A 22106-nucleotide genomic window follows, 5' to 3' on the forward strand; every position below is an offset into this window, starting at 1 on the left:
AAAAACAGATAACATATAGGGAACTACTTGCATCTCTTTAGAAGAAACTATAAATACCCAAAGCATATTGGAGGAGTCCCTTCAAAAGATGACTCCCAAAATCCAAAAGAAGAAAGTCTTAAAAGACTCTCGATGATGTATTATCAATCATTTTAATTTTTTTCTAAATTTTTATTTCCTAATCGCCTACAAAAATTATTTTTGAAATGGGGGAAAAGAACACAGCTTGACTGTGGTTGTCTGAATAATATGTTACTCAGTGGATATACTGGACCTGTACTCACTTCAGGCTTAAAAAAAAAAACAAGCCCAATCCTCAGGCGGACGGTGGTGATTCTCAGGGGGAATGCCAACAGGGGTGCCACTCCATCTGGCACCAAAGATGAGTGTCTCTGCTGGACGGCCCTGCCCCAGCATCGCACACTGAGATTCCCAGGGCTCTGGAACCAGTACAGCCTCGGGAGGTCAGAGCAGTCATTGTGCAAAGCAGCAGCAGTGAGGAAGCATCTGGAAACATGTTGGGGGATTCAGGAGATGCCTCTCAGAGTTTCACTAACAGCTAACAAGGCTGCACCATAGAGGCATGGGGGGAACAAATGCAGAGGAAGAGAGCAGTCGTCACTCAAACAGAAGGACCCTGAGGTTGTACAGTGAGCCAAGGTATATAAACAAATGAGTCCCCCAAAGAGAATAGCTCTTTGGGTCATTTCGTGTCAACTCAACCGAAGTACATGTACTGAGTGTGTAGATAAAATCACTGGCGTATATTCACGGACTAGCACCTTCCTAAGACATGACTGCATCTAACCTTGTCTGGCAGCTTCTCGGGGTCAGTCTCTCTGCCTCCCTGCCTGTCAGTCATCCTCACCTACAGAATCTGTGCTGAATGAGGACTGTCCCTTGGCCCTTTAGTCCATTGCAATGCAAAGCTCACAGGCACTTTCTCATCAGAGGAGGTGTTTTACCAAGACATGAGCCAACACTTCAGGGCCACTCTGTTTTCTGATTATCTCAGGGACCCACGGGCGATCTGGGTGGAGCCGCAGGTTTCCTTGCTTGCAGTAGGTAAACATCGCTCGGTGGCACTTTGCCAGTGCTTCAGTTGTGTGGCTTTCAGGTGCTATTTATTTTATTTAGTTTATTGTTCAGTGTTACTGTTTGTTGACTTGATGTATTTTTTCCCCTACAAAGGGGCCAGTTGGTAAGGGACACATCCTGTGGATGGATAATTGATGATTCCCTATTGTTCAGTGTTTGTGTGGTGTGCTTTTATTTGCTCTGGTTCAAAGGGCCTAAACAATGCACTCATTGGGATTTAATAACCAGTGTAAAATCAGCACAGAGAACAATCTGTGCCCTGAGATTTGTGTACCCAAATCTGGTGATGTTGGCTTGGCTAAGGAAAGAAAAAGCTAAAATGACCGTTACACTCAATAACCAGGGGAAAAAACTTCCCACTGGATCTCAAAGTGGCTCATTTCCCAGCAGATACAAAAGCAGACTTGTGCATCGTTCCCTGTGATAAAAAGGAGGCCGAGGTGCCTGCGGGGCACGCAGCTCACTCACAGACCTATCTAGTCCAGTTACACTCTTCTCCCTAGAAACCAGCAATGGACAAGACCAAGGATGAGGGCCAGGGGCTGAAGCCACTGCTTTAGAAACACCCTATTTTTACCTATTTCAAGACAGAGACTTCTGCCTGGGCATCTGCAGCCCGGCTACTCCCCTAGGAGAGGCCATAACGAGCGAGCGGCCGCTCCCGCAGAGGAAGTTTCCACCGGAGCCCTCCCCGCAGCCCGAGGCCCTGGCCGGCCTGGCTATCTGCGTCGGAAGCGGGCGCAGGAAGTATCTGTCTACAAGCCCTTTATCCTCAAGGTAATTGCTACAGCAGCATTTTACTGTTTACCAAAGCAGTAAACACGGGGTCTAAAAAAAGATGTTTTCCATCTCCCAAGAACAAGGCTTGAAAACACGCACGTGCGCTTATTTCATAACCCGCTTCTTATCAAAACTGTTTGCAATCTGATTGTGCTTCCAGTAGTGAGCGAGCCCCTGCCACTGGCTTTCTGGGTAGGACAGAAGGGGCTGTCTCAGGGGCCCAAGACACAGGGTGGCCTGCTCCAATGGGAGCTACTCTAGCAACGCCAGGGCTATTTCTCTGCTCTGCTTAACACGCGCTTCACAGAGCTCACTGTCTTTGGCCTCACAGGTAAAGCCAGCAGGACTCTCCATGTTCACACACACCGGTGGCACGGATCATTCAGAAGTCACAACGTCACCTGCGTTGGACCTTGGACAGTATTTTATAGGTGAATAGAAATGTGCTGCGAACTCTAGGAGTTCACACAAGATGAGGTTGAGAGGGAGGAAGCAGAAGTCGAGGTGTAGCTACTGCTTTGGATGATTCTCCCTCGCCCAGGCAGAGCCCCCCGCTCAATCTCTTTATTTCTTTAGTCCAGATTCAAGGTTTGCAGCCAAACTGTGCCAGATTTCCTGGGATGGGGGAAGGGACCCAGTGCCTGTGCGAGGCAGCGCAAAGCGGGTGAAAGCGGGTCAGAGAGGAACCCCCGAGCATCTGGGGTGTTCTAGGAGCTCCTCCTCCTCCTCGTTACGTTATAAAACCTCCCGCTGGCTCGTCAGCTCTCCCAAAGCAGGAGAGAGAGGAGGGAAGGGACTCGAGAGTGAGACACACAGAGGGAAGCAGAGGGCGACAAGGACTCGAAGGTCTCCCAGCACCGGCTGTGCAGAGGCCGGGGCAGGCTCGGCAGGGAGCGGCCCTCGCACCGAGCACGCGCCGTTCTGTAAGGGTTTTATTTCATAATAAAGAGACAAGAACATGTTAGTCAGAGGAACACTGGCTACCTAAAACAATCTCAATTCACAAACTGTAGCAGAAATGGAAAGAAAAGTAAAGCTTTTATGGATTTCCTGATTTTAGTCCTGCAGGGAAAATCTGACTTGAATGAATAATAAAATTCGCTGACACGTATTCAGGACTTCACATGTGGGCCAACTCCATTCATCTCACCATAACCCCGTGAAGCAGAAACTCCTGTTACAATGGAGAAAGACCCAGCTATTGTGAGCTAAGTGACTCGTCAAGGAAATGCGAGGAAGGCCATTTCCCTCGATCCCAAGAAGGGACAAGGCCAGGAGAGGTGAATCACCTGCTGAGGGCCCACAGCATCAGGCTGCAGCTCCAGCCACCAGCTCCCAGGCCAGCCCCTTTCCCCTTCCCCTCACCAGCCTCTGCATCTCCGCCTCCCTTTCCTCGCGAGCAAGATAAGGCCAATCCCTTCCCCACAGAGGCTATTTTAAGGGTGCCGTGGAGAAATCGAGAATCAAGTGCCTCCCTAGGCGTAAGATAAATGCAGGCTGTGCCTGCTCCGGTTAACCTTCACGAGCCTGCCGCTCTCTGCGCACCAGGTAACACATACAGACGACACAGATCCAGAGAGGGCTTCGCAATATAAAACCACATACATTTCTTTTTAAAACTTGGAGCAACATCTTGGGAAATGTGCCTCAAATTGAGACACAAACTAATTGTGTTGGCAAATTCCAAAGTGTTGCTTCAACAGTTTCCTCTTCCTCAAAGGTGAGCATCGCATGCATACGGTTAACCTTAAACAATGAAACTGGGCAAGACCCAACGGGACCCCAAGGGGAGGGGATGGCAAACCCGCCATTGGCTGATGATTGGAATTCATGGCCTTGGGGGACTATGAAGGGGGGGAGGATTCTCTCTTTTGTGCTGGCTCTGTCGATAGTTGTTCAATGAAAAAAACCCCAACAATTTGCTATGCTGTAACTTAAAAATGGGAAGAGAGACGTTAAATCATGGAGGCAGAATGGCTGAAAGGTGACTGTGCCCAACACAGGAGCATGGGTTCTTTGCATGATATGTTCTAAATGTTCTTTATTATATTCTCCAGAATTCCTGTTGTTGTTGTTAATCTGCACCCGGGGATGTTTTTTTCCATTGATTTTTCAGAGAGAGTGGGAGGGAGGGGGAAGGACAGAGAGAGAAACATGAATGTGAGAGAGACACATCGATTGGTCACCTCCCGCACGTGCCCCGCCTGACCAGGGCCAGGGATTGAGCCTGTAACCGAGGTACGTGCCCTCGACCAGAATCAGGCCCTCGACCCTGCAGTCTGTGGGCCCTCGCTCTAACCACTGGGCAGCACCAGCCAGGGCATATTCTCCAGAATTGGACACGCATCATCTTGAACAAACACCTCTGAAGAGGCAGCCCTGATGGTAATGTTATGATTGGACAATGATGTGGCTTTAAAAATAAATAATTCTGCTTGGCCTTGGCCTTTCTTTTCTAAATGTCTTGGGACTTATCTGTGCGCAACAGCAGATCACCCCTCTTCCCGGAGTGAGTTCCACAAACGCCCCCGAAGGGCTCAGTGAGGCCCGATGGAAAACTGTGAGCTGCACTTTCATGTTCGATGCCAAGAGGAGGGTGAGGAAGTTGACACTCGAGATGAGGAAACTTAAATCAGCAGCTGGTCTGGGATCTAGAACCACTGCCCCTTGGAAACTGCCAAATATGGAAAGAATTCTGGGCACCAGGCAAATATAGCATCTGGTGCTAGACCTTCAGCTCCTGAGTTTTCTGGCACTTTTTCTCCATCAGCCACCGAGAGTACAATCATTGTTGCCTCTGGACCTTTTTTCATACAAAAGCAGTAACATGAATTCGCCAATTATAATATTTTCCATTATTCAATGAGCTGTATCACTATATCATTGAGGACATCGTTTTTTCCTGCACAGCAATTTAATCTTTGAGGCTAGGGCCAATAGCAGCAGGAAAAAGAGATCAACTGATGATAAATGGAGGGGAAGCAAAGAGATTTGTGTGACTTGAGCAATACTCTCAACCTCTTTAATCCTCTCTTGGTACAAAACCCAGCAGCATCCAGGTTGCGCGAGTACCACATGAGATCACAGGAGCGCCCAGCAGAGCAGGGCATGGAACCAGTGGTCCTGATGATGTTCATTGGGATTATAAACTCAAGATACAATAGCTACCTTTTAAAAATATTTTCCTGTGCTCTTTTAAACATCAACATAATTCTATTTAATTTTTACTTGACCAGGAGAACTAGGTCTAAAGAAATAGGACTTCTATTTAACACCTACGATACCAAGGTTACCCTGTTTAGAACTGCGGGATAAGCTGCCCTCCAGGAGACTATACTCATTTTCTCTAGGACTTCAAAGGATCTTAACTAAAAGTTATTTTTTCGATGAATTTTCATTGAACCTCTACAGTTTGCCAGTCACTGCTGGGGACACAGAAGAGATGGACAGGACTGTCACTAAAGGCAGGCTGCACAGCTTACGCGGGCACACATGAAGGTCTGTGCAGTGCTCACAAACGCAAGCAGAGCCAGGAGAAGGTGCTGACAAGAAAGAAACGAAGCGGGAGCGAGCGGACAGGATGAGGAATGATCTTCAGCTTCATGAAACACGCCTCAGCCAAGTTCAACAGGGGGAATACGTGGGAAAGAGGTCTGATAAACAGGAGTGAACGAATGAGGGAGAAAGGCTCCGGAGGCCCCAGGGGCCACCAGCTGAAATGGGACGAAGTGCTGTAATTAAGGAAACACAAATAGAAGTGAGATTCCATGCTTGCCGATCAGGATGGCAAAGATTCAAAGAGTAAAACATTCAGAGTTGTTATGCATGCAGGGAGCCTGGCCTCATCTGTGGCTCAAAGACGTGGAAACTGGTACAACCCTTCCAGAGAGGAAACGGGCCAATTTTTTTTTAATTGGCAAATATTTAAATTTGGCAGAGACTTAAAAAATACGCATACCCATTGGTTCAATAAGTCCTTCCTGAGCACCAGTACTAATAAAGTGAATTTTTAAAAATTAGAGAATGTATTGCAATGTAGTTAGTGAAAAACCGAAAGCAGTATTATTTCCTACAACATGATACTGGTTATATAAATTATTATTTTAGATGGAATATACTTAAGCATAAAAATTCTGTTTATCAAATATTTTGAGTGACACGGGGAACTGTTTGAAAAACAATGTTACTGAGAAAAGCAAGACAGGTAGGCAGAAAGACAGACGGAAACACAGTAGGGAGACACCAGATGTTAGTCATTTTCTCTGGCTGAGCGGGATTAGGAGCAATTTGTATTGACTTTGCAATTTTTTCCCCCTCATTTTCTCTACAATGAGAATGTTTTAGTACTATAATTTGTACAAAACAACAAAGTGCATTTTTCAAAATTACTGAGAATACAGAAGAGTGGAGGCCTTCCAGTACCCTGCTCCTGCCCCAGTCAGGATGGGGAGGCATCGCCGGCCTCTGCCCTTCAGCACAGAGCCCGCAGCCTGCCAGCTGCGTGGCGCCTGCCCAGTGTCACGCCCTTATTCAAGGGTGCGACAAGCTCCCGCCTCCTGACCTCCCCCGGCTGCGGCCTCCCAGGCCCAGTGTGCCTCCCTGACATGCACAAGGGTCCCCGTTATTCTGCCTCCTCAAAAGCTTTGGAACAAAATCTGTGTGGCTCTGGACTTCGCACCTGAAGCGGGGTAACGGAAAAATCGAGAGAGTTCAGAGCCAGGCCAGAAGGACAGCGCGAGTTGTTAGGAATGGACTGATGGCAGCTGCCGTGTATTGAGCACCTACTAGAGGCTCTCCCAACCTTCACTAGCACCAGCACGAGACAGGACAGGACAGCCATTATAATCCCATTTTATGGGTGAGGAAACTGAGGTCAGACAGGTTAGGTCCCTTGCCCAGGATGGTCACGTGACTTGCATGGCTTCAAATGCAGGTGTCTGTGGCCACAGAAGATAAGAACAGAGATCTCAGGGGCAGAGAACAGCTGTCCTCATCCTGCCGTAGCAAAAGGAGGGATGAGTCCCCTGTAGCATTTGAGTATCCCCTGGCCTTAGAGAAAAGATCCTGCCCCAGTGGAGCGTGCTACCAGCCCTGGAAGGGCTGGAGACTGTCACCATCCCTTCCATTGTCACAGAGCCCCCCCTCCCCCCAGTGACAAGAGATGAAGCCATTCTCACTCCTCGTAAGCTGACGGGTTGATGGAAATCATAAACCTGGAGCTATTAACTCTCTGAGATCTTACACCTCAGAGAAGCTCCCTAGTTCCGGCTGTCCCAGGGCCCCAGAGCCCTGTGTCCCCTCTGCAGCGGCCGCCCAATCAGTTCCCGGGTTGCCAGGTGGGACTGTCTGCTGTGGGGCTGCACGCCCAAAGAGGGACGCTTCTCCTGAAGCTCTAAGCAGCAATATTTTCCCTGATTTACTTCATTTTTATGTGTGCTTTTTCAAGAGACGTTAACAAGCACATGCAGGAGTGTGTTTGTGGGGTTTTCTTTTAAATAAAGGTGTGTTTTGCAAAAAAAAACAAATACTAATGAAATAATCACTTGAAAGGAAATAGAATTAAGAAATGGTTCAGACTTTCAGAACACTCTCTGAGAGCTTGGCAGTCCTCTGTCAGCGTATTTCACGGGAAAGGGTACCCACAAATCCAGTGGCTCCCCATTCCGCTCCCCGGGTGACTGAGTCAGGGAGCCCCGGCCGAGGGCACACACAGGCTCAGGGAGCTGGGAGAAGCTGCTGCTTCCCCAGAAACCAAACCGCGTTTGGAGCCACGCAGGAACGCACGAGGCGAGCCTTTTTAAACAGTGGCCTGAAATTCCACTTTTAGGCAAGGACAGGAGACCAGGGCTTCCTCTGGGGACATGGTCTCTGCAGAGCAGGGCAGCAGCAGCATCTCACATAGATCCATCCCTTCCATTGTCACAGAGCCCCCCCCCCCCCCAAGTGACAAAAGATGAAGCCGTTCTTACTCCTCGTAAGCCGACGGGTTGATGAAAATCACAAACCTGGAGCTATTAACTCATTCACCACGTCCATCAAAATCCTCTGCGGAGCTGAACTTTTTTCATAGAAACCTTAGTTTTTTAATAAGCGTCTGTGTTGACCCCTAATAGCCAATACTCCTGAGTGTCTGCTGGGTGCAGGGCATGCCGTATGTTCTTAAATTAACACTTCACGGTGCAGTTTCCATCAGACCCTCCAGCCCCTGTTAAGTCAGGGAGCAGCCTGTTTGGGCAGCTCATGGAAGCAGCCAAGCTTCTTGCTCAGCGAGCCTCTTCGTAACTTTCCACACCGGCGGGACCCCAGCAGGCTGTGTGCTTGGCTGGCTCTCCACGTCCTTCAGCCCCAGATCGCTGGGATCAAGGAAAATCCCCACCCTCCCATTTTTTTTAAAGACTCGAGACCATTAAACTGTAGAATCAGGGGCTGTTACCGGGGGTTTCTGGACCACCCAAGGAGTCCGGGGACAGCAGGACTTTCACTAGAATTGGCTCCTCCTGTCCCAGGCCCTGCAGTGCTCCGCCTGCCCGTAAACGCGGCCTTCTGAGGGGGCCTGCAGGCTTCGTCAGACTTCCCAAGAGGCCCGGGGCCTAACAAAGGGGTCAGGGAAGTCTCGGGGGGTTGGATTAAAAACCCTAACAGAAACACAATCAAGTTCCAGGGCTCACAGCAGGCCCTGGAGTCTACAGGAAAACGGGGAGCTGTTTTGGGGGAAGCGGGGGAGGGGAGTTGAGTACCCCTCAGTGTTGTCTGGTGGCACAGAACCAAAACTGACCCGTGAACTGCACGCGGGGACCTCACCCTCAACGCCTGTGTGTTTTATTACAACGCGTCATCTGACCTTAAAATCCAGGGCCACTTAGCGATAAACGGACACTGTCACGTAAGCTCCTAAAATTCCTTTACTTCTTCCAATAAACACCGTGTTCCCAATTCCAAACTGATGGGGGGAAATAACGGTGAGGATCACAGAGGCAGGGTGAAAACAGTTAGCTTTTCCCAGCTCCTCGTAGGGCCTCATATTAATGCGAAAAGGCCCCACTCCGGTGTGGAGCGCCAACTGCAAGTCAGTGCAGTTGATTCTTCATCGACTGATGGGTTTATTTACTGAAAGAACCAAACCTGGAGTGCGTGCGAGACTGGAGACTGCCTGTAGGAAAAACCGTTTCCTAATTCCAGGGCACAGCCTCAGCTTTCCCTGGGCCGAGTGAGCTTTGCACTCACATCATTAAAACATAAACAAGTCAGTAAAACCAACTCATGACTCTGCCCAGGAAGGTTAACAGAAACAAGTCCTAGAGGAAGTTACCTATAAAGGGGGGCGATTCTGTTTTAAGGGATTAAAAGGAATTCACTTGACGTCATTTTAAAAGCTCACTTGAGATACAGACAATGCACAGATAATGCACTGTAATAAAATGTGAAAGCAAGCATAGTATCCGAGACAAGTAGAAACTATTTCCCAAAATTTATTCTGAAAGTCACAAAACCTTCCACCTTCGAGAATAGCTTCAGATCTTCAGAAACGTAAAACCTGTGTTTTGCAAAAAGTACCCACCCACCCACACTCTGAAGAACGGCCTGTTATTTTCATGGTCTTTAATACACGGCTTTTTTGGAAATACACACACACACATAAAATTGTACTCAAGCTATTCAGGCTTTACAAAGAATATCTGATTCAATTGCTATGAAATATAAACTTAATTAAGGGAGAAAATACGGATAAAAAGGGTAGCATTCTGGGCTATAACGTAATTTCTGCTCAGATAGCTTTCTATGAGAGTTGCATTTCAGCAGGTTCCAATCCCTGAAGTGAAAGAAAAAAAAAAACTCTCTAAGGTGGAAGTCTTTGATGCATGAATTCTTTTCTGTATTATTGAACATACCTTGAAAAATAAAACATACCTTGAGAGAGAAAACGGAACGGAGCTTCTGAAAAACAGTTTATACGATGGATGTTCACTGAATCCCTTAATACAAACAATTTCAGATTACCAAAGGACCAAACCAAGGAAGATTTTTGAAAACGCCTTGGCCCAATTCTGGACAAACTTCCATTTTCATGAGCTTTCAAATGAACTAAAACCGCTGATGAAAACACAGCCGAGTGCCTCTCACCTCTGCGCCACCAAACAAAAGGCAAGCAGTCACTAAACCTACCTTTTCCCTCCTTTCAGGATCTGCTGCTGACTTTTCTCATTTCTACAAATGTCGCCAAGGCACGGTGGCCTTGAACATATTTTAACAGAGGGCACTTCATGGACTCTTTGCCGCTGAGTTGCACCAACAATTAATCGGTTTCACTTCCAGGAATGAGGCCACATTTAGGTTTCACCTATATAGATTTACACCCCCGTTCACCTCTGTATACTATACACCAGACACATCTGCAAGAAAAACACATCAGACCTCACACCCCCCGGCACAGAGAACTGAACGAACAGGCCATTCCTCTCCGGTTCCCGCAAACCAAACATCCCTGAGAAGAAAGTTTACTCACAGTGCTCAGAGAGGTAGGTATTTTATTAAAGACAAACACATAACCGAACAAACCGAGTCACCACCATTTGAGTTAGGAGAACGCTCCCTTCTCAGCATGAAGGATCCAAAAAATCAAGCCAACATCTGCACGTCCCATGACCAGCAGCCGCTGGCCAGGTACCTCTTCAGCTCCACCTGGACGGGCGGGCATCCCTGGTGCTCAGGACTCACTCCCTACAGCATCCGAAAGATCAACACTGACAAGCCCATCCTCGCCTTCAACCCTGCCCTCCAACTGCTCCGAGGCCACTGCCGTCCGCCAGAGACACGGCCAGACCGTTAGGGAGAGTCAAAGAAAATGGAAATTCGGACGCGCTCCGAAAAGCCTTCGCGGAAGGCATCCACGGCACTCAACAGTGAATTTAGAAACCCCAATTTTTTTCTGAGTTTGAAGTTTTTAAGCCGTGCGGATGGTTGGAGTAGGAAAAAGGAAATTTACTACGCAGTGCAAAGGAAATCTTGTTGTCCTCTATTGTGGCAGTGGGGGTGTTGCCCAATCCCAACTTATCTGCCTTGATAAAGGAAACCAAAGAAAAGAGCAACAAGCACAAGATTTTGTCAAACGAAAAGGAACCCTTTCCTTACCTTAATAGTGCTGGCCATAATGCGATCAAGTTTATTGATCGTTAATAAATGTTAATAATAATTATTGCTTCTCTCTGACCAGAAAGTAGTTTTGATGAGGTTGTTTAGAGCGGATGAGATTGTGCTAAGTCTGGGAAATGAAGTCAGCCAATGGCAGGAAGAGGTTTCTATTGGTCCTGGCCGCCCAACCCGAAGAAACAGGATATTTGGGAGTGGAGAGATAAGAGCCCCTGAAAACAATGTTGTTTTTCTTGATGATATGCAGCCAGGAGATTTTTTTTAATTATTAAAAATAAAGGCAGCCACTGCCTGTGACTAGGCCTGCCACAGCAGGTGTGACCTGGGGTGCCGCCGTGTGACACGCGGGGCCGAGGCAGGATGCAGGTGTGGCGGGACTCCGAGTGGCTTCACAGGGCCGCCTGCACCTTGGGGACCCGCAGCTGGGTGCCAGGCCCGCGCAGCCCCCGGCTCGGGATCTGCCACCCCACTGCGACCCAGGGCCGGAGCCTGCCCTCTGCCCCTTTCTCCTGAAAGGAAACCTCGCAGGTAGAACGGATTTCACGACGAGGTTTAATAATGGCCACTGGCTTGCTGGGTGTTCACCACCTTCACTTATTCTGTGTGTCCAGTGAGTGTCCTGAACCCTTTCATTTTTTTTCCCTCCAAACACGTCATTTTTATTTGCTCCACAGTAAACCCGCTGAAAACACAAAAGCTCTAGAATTAAAGCAGGCGAGAAAAATAGAGGAAAATGAACCTGTCAAATCCTTGCTCTCAAACGTCTAGTTAAAACCCAAATAACAAAAATCACTACAAATGCTTTCAAGTGTCAGCGAGCTGGTCCCACTCCGGCGAACATCAGACCACAGCCCGACAGGACTGTTGCACACTCAGATGCCACGCGGGGCCTCATCGGGGCGTTAGGATCCGCGCTGCGAGTTCAGGCCCACGCGTCTGTTTTCCACCGAAGGAAGTACAGCTCATGGAGGCCCGAACATTCCTTAGAGGGTTGCAGGCCTTTAATTACTCATTTTCAGGAAATTACTTGTTCTCTGGAAGAAACAACGTTTTGCTTTGAATCTAGCTACATAAAAGTTGGACCAGTAAAGAGGTGTGGTCTCAACAGGGGACCCGCAGAACACAATGGCCCGAGTCCTGAGTCATCCGGCAGCCCCTGCTTTCGGACCTGCGTGTCGGAGAGCTGGTTTCACTCAGATTCCAGGCCTGCGTAGGTCAGAGCTCCCGAGCGTGTACGTCTTCTATTGTCCCATGACTTCCCCCTTGAGTTAAGGATCAGGAGGAAGAAAGAAGGAAGGAAAGAAGAGACCGAAAGACCTATAAGGACGCAAAGAAAGAAAAAATAAAGAGAAAATAAACGAAATCTCGTTCTGTGTTAAACTCAGAACCTGACAAATCCTCAGCATCCACAGTTCGAAGGGATGTTGATTTCCGCTCTTTTCATCTCCCAACAATGAATGAGATGGTGGCAGGCTGATTAAAATTTTGTTTCCCCTAAAATTTCAAAGTACTGAGCTGTTTTATCTGGGTAGCTTCCACTGGGAGTCAGGAGCCCTGAGAAAAATGCTCTCAGCTCCTCCAAGGTTCCTTGTCTTTTGCTCTCCTTAGAAGCATTAATTTAAAATGCCAACTGTGGTCCCGCAGTAAGGAGGGCTCTGTTATGGATTTCCCATAAAGCAGCCGTAAGTAGGATGACCCCTTTGCTAACAGAGTTGCCAGGGAAGGAAATTCTGCATGGAAGTGTCGCCGCGGACCCCTGGTTTCTAGGCCATGGTCTCCGCAGCAGCAGGAAGCCCCAGCATTCACGCCGGGAACAGGCCTTCTTCGAGGGTCTGCCCTCAACTCCTTGGTTCCTGCCTAATTCAAAGCCATGAACACTGACGTTTTTTTAAACTCTCTCTTTGAACATAATTTCAAACTTACAGAAAAGTTACAGGATAATACAAAGAACTAATATCCTTCACCCAGTTCCTCCAACTGTTGGTAATTTACATCATTTGCTCTGCATTTCCTCTCCCTCTTATTTATGTAAAATGCAGATATGTATGTATTTCTATTCCTTAATAACAATACAGAAAAAAAGCACAAAACCAGATGCTATTGTTCGATCTATTTCCTGAAGAGTCTATCCATCAATTTCATTATGTCTGATTTTTAAAATGCATATAAATTTTAAAAACTGATCTAGTAAAAAGCTAACTTTGAGATAATGAATTGTAAAATCGTCTTCATTTCGAACGACACGGTGTCTGGCTGATTCCTGTCCTCTTCAAAAAGAAGTCCTGAGTCTCAGAGGGGCAGAGCAGCCTCCAAGCCCAGTCTCTTCCCAATGTTTAATGCAAGGTTCTTTTATAAAAACAAAACAAGACACTTTGCTGGCTATTGATAGCAGAAGGCACAACTACTAATTAGAATATAGTAACGAAGAAACGGAAACCATTTCCCAAACATTCTTCCAGGCGAAAAGTCACCTGAAGATGAAGCTGTCACCTCAACCTCCCCTCTCCCCTACCCAGGCCTCTGCCACCTAATGGCCTCAGTGCCAGTTCACTCAGCACCGAAGGACTGGGCTTCCCTTCCAACTAGACACATCCCCTCCTTGGAGGCCACCCTTCGGGCCACCAGGCAGACCCTTCAGGGCAGTCGCGGGCATACCCCACCTGGCGGCCCGCCTGCCGTGAACCTGTCGGGACAGGGCACCTCCCCCTCCCAGCATGTGCGTGAGTGAATGGCACATTCCCACTTTGTACTTACGCATCACGGACTCGTGACCGTGACTTCACAAAGGCCTGCGTAAACCTGTTCACGCCTCACTCCAAATACAAAGGAGGGAACGATGTAACGCAGACCACGCATTTACTGTAACGATGAAAGGGGCACCGTCAGTGGTCTGTCCTCAAACCACGTCTTCCCACTTTCTAAGGACTCAGCACAGTCGCACCCTGGGGCTCCTCCTCACTTCTGCACGTGGGGCCGACGGCAAGAAGGTGGGGAGGCGAGAACCCGGATGAGGGGGATGTAGTTCCAGAAACGAGGCTGAGCACAGCAAAGAGACGAGGGGCCACAACCTTAACTGGGACACAACAGGAGATTCACTCACAACTGACTGGTCCCGTGTTGAACATCCATTCAATGAAAAGCTCATCATCACTGAAAACACTGCGGGAGAGTGATACGGGGATGAACACTTGGTAATATGGTAAATTATGGTATGATGCCGGTAAGTTAGAAATCAGGTTATAAAGGAGAATCAGATCACCGGCCATTGGTTAAAAATAATTTTTTAAGAATGTTGTAGTTTAGCCTGGCTGGGTGTGGCTCAGCGGCTGAGCATCGACCTAGGATCCAGGCGATCAGGGTTCGATTCCCGGGCTGGGCACATGCCCGGGTTGCGGGCTCAATCAATGACTCTCTCATCATTGATGTTTCTATCTCTCTCTCCCTCTCTCTTCCTCTCTCTGAAATCAATAAAGATATATTGAAAAAAAAAAAAGTTGTAGTTTATATACTACAATACTAATGGCAAAGAACCTTTCTTTTCTTTATTGCCCCCTTCCCCGTCTCCTTAGGTTCATCTATATTTTCAAAACATTTACAATAAACATACAGTACAGTTAATGTAAATGTTACATAAGTAACATGTATTATTCTATGTTTTTTTGTAAAATATCTGCGTCACATGAGCCCATGATCCCCACAGTTGTCCGGCTCCCTCTGCGTGCTCACCAAAACCCACACTCCTATTGTCTACAACGAGAACAGAGTAGCTCCTTTTGATTAACTGCAGTAAGGAAACCCAGGCGACACCTGTATTTTGTGACAGTCATCCCTCCAGCACTACCCCGTCCAGTCAATACCGATGATGAAAAGCCACTTTCCAGGCCAGGCGCTCCGGCCGGCACTAGGAAACCAGGGTGACAGGGCTTTGTCCAGTCGCGGGGAGTCTCCGCGCTCAGGAAGTCTGTTAGTCAACTTAAATTCCGCACACGCAGGACTGCAGGGCCTGGGGCCGGCCCCCGAAGCCCAGGCTTCGTGAGGGGAAAACAATAGGACAGAAGTGCTGGATAGCGTTCCTAAAATGACACATGAATCTTAAAATGCATGTCTGGACTATTCATGAGATCCCTGCGAGGAGGATGTCCCGAGGCTTTCTGCCAGGGCCGGGCCTGAGGCTGCGGATTAGGGTCAAGCCTCTGCACCGGCTGGCACAGTGGAAAACTCCATCCTTGGTGGGACTTTTCCACCTGTGGCAGCTGGAGGACTTGCCTGAGAACATATGCAGCGCAAGGCCCTCTGAGACCCCGAGGCCACTCACTTTACACTGCTCGAGGACAGGCCCTCCACGCATGAGACCGTGTGTGTGCACACGCGCGTGTGGCATATTCTCCAGCGCCACGTTAAGAAATAATCCGATTACAATTTAAATAACAATTGTTTCAACACTTTCTCGAGGTGGTTAATACTCCTCAGCGCCTTGGCTGATTTGAACGAATCCAAACCAAGGAAATTATCACATACTAAATCCTCGACTTCTCAACACCAGCCGCAATTTCCTTCATTGTGAAGCACGTGTCAGTTCAGCTCCAGAGGCTCCAATGGAGCAACGATTTCAATGAGCACAATTTCCTAAGCGTCGCACATACTCTCACATTCTGCCAACTCCGCTCTTACCCAATTCCATATGCCTCCAAAGGTGCGGGAGCATTAGAGCCTGCAGCAGGGATGCTAACTATGTCAATTTGTTACTCCTGGCTTAAAAAAAACCCACAAAACTCTAAGGGCACAGTAATTATTTTGACATAATAAATTAGTTTAAAGGAACTTGTAAATTTCCTGTTTCAGTGATTGTGTTGCCATATACAGGAGTGGGCAAAAGTAGATTTACCGTTGTGAGTTGATTCTTATATTATTACTTATTATTTATTGTATTATTTTCCATAAGAACAGCTGCAAACTTACTTTTGCCCACCCGGTGGGACTTGGGAACCATTACACACATGTGAAGGTCATTATCCACATAACTGGGCACACAGGAGCAGAGATGTGACAGTCACCAGATTGCCACAGGTCACACCAGGCTTGCTCTAACACCCATGCCACACAAATTGAGGGTACACAAAGGCATGTGGCCACCCTGCCTAGAGCTTGTCCTGCTCCCCTGTCCCCTATTCAGATCTGGAGCATTGTGTCCAGCTCCTGTCCTCGGCCGTCCTCCCTGGCCACCCTGAGAAGTTATCTGGGGCTGTTGAAATTAACTTACATTTTGATCACTAGTGAGACTTTCAATGTGTTTTTTTATTTAATGTATTGATCTCACTTATGAGATACTGGACATCAACATTTACAGTTGTCTTGGTCTGGAATTATTTTATAAATTAGCTTTTAAAGATATACATCCTCCTTCTTAAAGAAAGACATGAAGTTGCACTACAATGTCAGCAACTGCTGGAAACTTGCAGAGGAGCCTGGATTACAGAGCCGCGCCCCCCTGTGCTGGCTGGAAAGGCTGCCTTTAGTCTGAGATTGGTGTGGCCATTCCTTCCACGTCACTACATTTGTTTCTGTACGTGCGAACTTGTTTATCTCACAAACAGAATCAGAAGTGAGGCCCAGGAACAAGATGTGTGTTACAAATGCATTTACAATCGCAGGAGCATCGTCAGGCACCTGCAGACGAACTGGGTCCTACGCCCACCAAGGCCAGGCCTGTGACAGTGCGGGAGCCTATCTCACCATGGGAGCTGCTGAAATGAGCCCTCTCTGCACTGTCCCCCCTCTGCACTGTCCCCCCTCTGCACTGTCCCCTCTCTGCACTGTCCCCCCTCTGCACTGTCCCCTCTCTGCACTGTCCGCCATCTGCACTGTCCCCTCTCTGCACTGCCCCCCCTCTGCACCATCCCCTCTCTGCATTGTTCCCACTCTGCATTGTCCGCCATCTGCACTGTCCCCTTTCTGCACAGGTCCCTGTCTTCGCTGTCCCTTCTCTATTTTGTACCCGCTCTTTCTGCAAAGCGAGGCAGAGGATCCTTCCCTCTTGGGGGTATGAAGTGCCATTCAAGTCAAGGCAGGCCAGTTCCTTTCCAGTTCGCCCGTCTGCGAATGTGTTTAGTCTGTGTAAGTGCACTGAATGGAATCGAAACTCTCCCGTGGGTTAACTCATAGTTCTCATCTAATCCCAATACCGATCTCAGCACACACTGCGGGAAGACCTGCAGTAATCAGGGACTAGTGAAAATGTTCTTTCTGAAGGTCCTGTCACTGGGAGGCCAGGAGACAAGGCACCCTTTGCCTCGTGCCTATGATTTCATCCTTTACTTACAGCTACAAAAATGATCCTGCCTCAAGGATTTTAGGAACCAACCACCTATTGGCCAAAGCAGCGCACTGCTGTGTTTATCTGCCAGCCAGGCACCAGAAGTCAGCGGGCGGGCAACTTCCCTTTGACCGGCTTGCATCGCTGTCACTAGAGGGCGCTAAAGGTCCCTCTAAAAGGCCCTTAGAGGGACTGCGGGTATGCCTCCTCCTTGACTTTCCATTTCTGGAATTTCTATTATTATTCTACAAAGTTGTCTCATTTTCATCCATTAAAATTAAAGTCCAAATTTCATCCCGCAGAAGTTGTTTTTGAAAGCTGTCACTCATTCATCACTGTGGGACGTAAGGAAATGCGCGTCCCAGGAGCAATGGTAAATCACGCAGGTCTGCACACGAGGCCACAGGCTCCCTTCTCCTCGGTGAGGCCTGACCATGGAAATCGTGTCACTGTTCTCCACAACTATGAGCAACTTCAAAACCTGACAAATATTCTGCTTCGCAACAATTCTAGATGGTTCAATCTGTCCCCAGGACAAGTTCCATCGAACAGACGGGTAAGTTTTGAGAGCGTTTGTTTTCTCTGTAGACAATACTGGGCCCCCTGCCTCAACTCAGGTAACGTAGACCCTTTCTAGAAATGAGAACTGGAAGAACATGGGTCACACTACATGCAGTCTGGGAGAGGTATTTTGCAGCACCTTCCTTTATTTAAAAATGTGGTGTAGCCCTGGCCAGGTGGCGAGCATCGTCCAAACCACCAAGAGGTTGTGGGTTCAATCCCAGTCGGGTCATGTACAGGAGGCAACCGATCGATGTTTCTCTCTCACATTGGTTTTTTTCCCCCCTTCTCTCTCCCTCTCCCTTCCTCTCTCTAAAATCAATAATGTGTGTGTGTGTGTGTGTGTGTGTGTGTGTGTGTGTGTATCCTCTGGTGAGGGTAACAAGGGTGTGGTATTTTGGGGTGTGCTTATAGTGCATCACTTATTAAAAGGGTATAACAGCATTAAAGCATATATATGAAATTAAACAACCTTTAAAAATGTGAGGGCTTTCTTGGAAATAATTTTGCAGTCACACTGACATCAACAGGTTAAATACTTAAAGCAAAATGCAGTGCCCTGGAAATATTTGCGAAACCAAAATGGTAACCAATTTTGCAACTTTGCTCTTTTTGTCCTCCCGTGTACTTAAAAATACCTGTAGTACTCCCTTCTGTTCCTGCACTCGGGTCCGTATACCAAGGAAGAGCGGGATCAGTGGGTGACAGCCTGGCTGTGGGAGGCGGGCCCGTGTGCGTGGGGCTCGGACCGGCACGGGGAGGCACCGGTGCTGCGCGTTTTCCTGGCTCTGCCGGTGGAGCAGAGGTTCATTTGCAGTGTGCTCCACGGAAGGACAGTCAAGGCGCGGTTCCATCTGCTGGTCTGCGACTTTGAAAGGGAAACAGCCCTTAGGTTTGCATGTAAATAGCGCAGCATAGATGGGACGAGGTGCTGTGGACTCCGCCCAGCTTCACCGGGACACAGCTCTCGATCAGAGACATTGGCAGGAGAGAAGGGCAATGCCAGGCTCAGCACACCAGCACCCAGTGATCAGCTGGCTTAGGTGGCAACTGAGGCTGTGAATGCAGAGCTGACTCCTGTCAGCAAGGAAAGGACACAAACGTACCAGGGACAGAGAGGGCAGGAAGCCGGGTGACATCCTGGTCAGAGGCCTTGGCTCAGGATGGCAAGGTCTCAGCCCGGCTTCATGCTCACCTGCTCAATGACTCAATGAATTGTAAGTCTTTGCCAACTGTCCATTTGCAAATCAGTGAGTAACTCTGCAGGTTCATTCACAGACTAAGAGTAGCAAACCCCCTGGAGCTCCCAGTGCTCTGTCACAAGGCTGGTACTCAGCAAGTATTTGCTGAATGAATGAATGAATGAATGAATGAATGAATGAAGCAAGCATGTCCCTAGAGCACTGGGGAAGGGCAGTACTGACTGCGCCGGTGGCCAGCCCAGTAGATGCCCTCAAGGGCCCAAAGTATGACTTGAACTTGAGGCTCCACCAAGATAGGGAAGGTACTTCTGACAGTGAGAGGCCTTGTGAGAGGCCCAGCAGAGTTCCACACCGTCCCACGCCATCTGTGGCTCACCTGAGGAGGCCGGCCAGGACCAGCTACGGCCAAACCACCACCTGTTCCTCAGTTCTGAACAGAATGTGCTCAGCATCTACCGGTCACCTGGTTTTCAACTGCTTGCTGACCAATTCCTGAGAAGATTTTCACTCGAAATTAAGATGAAAGCTGGTACTTAAGTTTTAAGCCACCTTTGTTCCCCCATCACACACACAAAATAGATGATGCCAGTGATGATGATGGATGATGATGACAGATGAATGGATGGATAGATAGATGAATAGACAGACAGATAGAGATGGATGGATGGACGGATGGATAGATAGATATAGATAGATAGATGGATGGATGGGTGGATGGATGGATGGACGGATAGATGGACAGATAGACAGGCAGACAGAGATAGATGGATAGATAGATACATAGATAGACAGACAGAGATGGATGGATGGATGGATGGATGGATGGATGGATGGATGGATGGACGGATGGATGGATATATGCACAGAAGGAGACAGAGAGAGGCTGGCCATCTGCCCCACCGCCATGCTCTTTCCCCCAATAGTCTGCCAACTCCTCTCCTAAGTGCCCAGGCCACATGCATCGAGTAACTTTAGAGGTGACTTTCTTCAGCAATTTTTCCAGAAGGCAAATGGTCTCTAAGAGACTTTCCAATGCTAGAAGTTACAGAATTTCCATCTCAGTAACTGACCTAACAGTACCTGGCAGTGAGTGGATACTCAATAAAAAAAAAAACAACCTAACTGAATGAACAAATGACTGACGAACTGAATGAATGAATATGTGCCTTCTATTTTGCCTCCATCGGTGATGAATTTATAGCAAACTTACCAGAATTTCAAAAAAAATAGTTCCCTTTTGTATATTACTTAGCCATTACAATCTTCCAAAGTAACACTGACTAAAATTATATCCAACTAAACTATTCCAGCAACTGGGTTGATTTTCACTTGTTAGAAACCATCAGGATGGCAGACTCACTGCATTTCTAGACACCTGCCATGCCCCCATGGTGAACAGAGTTGCCAACATGGCCCAATAAGATTTCCCATCACACATTCCCTTCTTACAAGTGTTTCCATCAAAAGCTGGGGTCCATGGTCCCATCCCTCAAAGCTGGATGGGCCTGTGACTAAGCATAAGTTCAACTAGGTGACTTCCAAGGCTACCTATAAAGGTGACACAGCTTGTACCTGGTTTTCTTGAAAACAGCACTCTTCCACCTCACCCGCCATACTGGAAGGAAGCCCAGGCCACATGGAAAGGCCATTTGCAGGTATGCCAGCCACCGGTCACACCAACAGCCACCACCAACCTCCAGAGGTGGAAGGGAAGGAACCTTCTAGATGCCTCCAGCCCCAACCACCACCACTTCATTGCAACTATCTGAGAGACCCTGAGGGGAAAATGCCTACGGCAGCCCAGTCAACCCCCAAACCACGAGGAAACAAGGATTGACATTATCGTTGTGACTTTAAGCCAATACGTTTTGGAGCGACGTGCTATATAGTGAACAGTGACTGGGACGCCATCAGAAGTCGCCGTATGCAGGGAGATTTCTGCAGCGAGGCTGCAGGGAGCTGTGAGATGACCTGTCCATGCAGCGGATCTTCACTGGCGTCGGCTGTATGCACGGCTTGGTGTCAGGCCCTGGAGGCGCAGGAAAGAAGGAAGCGGCCTTCAGCCAAACAAACAAAAAACCTCACATATTTAGCTGGAGAGGAAAAAAAAGCCAAAATCACCACAGCACTTTGACCCAAGAGAAAAGACAAAAGTTATGACCATCGCAGCTCTTCCCCTCCTCTTCCGCCTCCTCCTCTCTCCACTCATTAAATGTCTATGTGCCGCAGGGTCACTGGACCCCATCTGAGTGGGACGCCCCCATCCCCGCAGTCTGCTCCCGACCTTCCTCCTCAGCCCCCAGGCATCAGACTGCTGGTGCCCCATGCCCGTTTTCTAGAAACATCTCTGCCCGTCAACCCCAGACTGCTTTCCCAGGGAGACATGGGGAAACTGATTTCTCCCTCTGTGACTCCCACAGCAATGCGGGCGCTGGATCAGAAGCAGGGGGCGGGGAGCTTCATGGCCCCGAGTTACCAAAAGAAAGCCCGAGTGTTCCGAAGGTGGAACGCCAGCTCCTAGAAATCAGGGGCCCCGTCCCGTGCGGTCTCCGAGGCCCCCAGACGCCAACGCCAGGGGGCTCCCATCCGTCAATGTTGACTCTAACGAGAGCCGTCTGGAAGCCGCACTGGTGGCCCGGCCAGCCACCGGGCCAGAGCTTTCCCGTGGGCCCAGGACACACGGCCGGTCTCTGTTCCAAGAGCCACAGTCCCAGGCCCCCCTCCCCAAAAGAACAGGCGCTAAGCAGCCGCCCGAGCGGAGCTGTCCCCAAACACCCGCGAGGCCTCATCACGGCAGGTCAGCTACCTCGCTGCGAGTCTCACGTGCTGGCCGCCGGGCGGAGACGCGCTGCTGCTCGGACCCGAGGCCGGGCGCCCACACTCGCCTCCCAGACTGCGCTGGGCCTGGCGGTGCTTGAGTCCACGCTACTTAAAGCTGTTCCCAGCGTTTTCATCGGGCATGGAAACCATTAATGTGTCTCACACGCCACTCTCGGTTTTATGGA

At 48.7% G+C, this 22106-nt stretch overlaps 1 protein-coding gene across 10 annotated transcripts in view; it reads right to left on the reverse strand.

The window, feature by feature from the left end:
• Positions 1–22106, reverse strand: part of ERG (ETS transcription factor ERG) — a 207221-nt gene that overhangs the window by 78651 nt on the left and 106464 nt on the right. The window contains exon 1 of one of the 10 annotated variants that reach the window (XM_016220800.2): positions 11008–11281. The exons of the other annotated variants lie outside the window; for them this stretch is intronic. Within the exon in view, the coding sequence (XP_016076286.1) occupies positions 11008–11025 (18 nt within the window). The 5' untranslated portion in view covers positions 11026–11281. Of the gene's footprint in view, positions 1–11007; positions 11282–22106 lie in introns of those variants that run through there. 10 annotated transcript variants of the gene reach the window in all.

The sequence above is a fragment of the Miniopterus natalensis genome, chromosome 6 (genome assembly GCF_054644295.1).
Source record: "Miniopterus natalensis isolate mMinNat1 chromosome 6, mMinNat1.hap1, whole genome shotgun sequence".
In the NCBI taxonomy this organism is placed as follows: Eukaryota; Metazoa; Chordata; class Mammalia; order Chiroptera; family Miniopteridae; genus Miniopterus; species Miniopterus natalensis.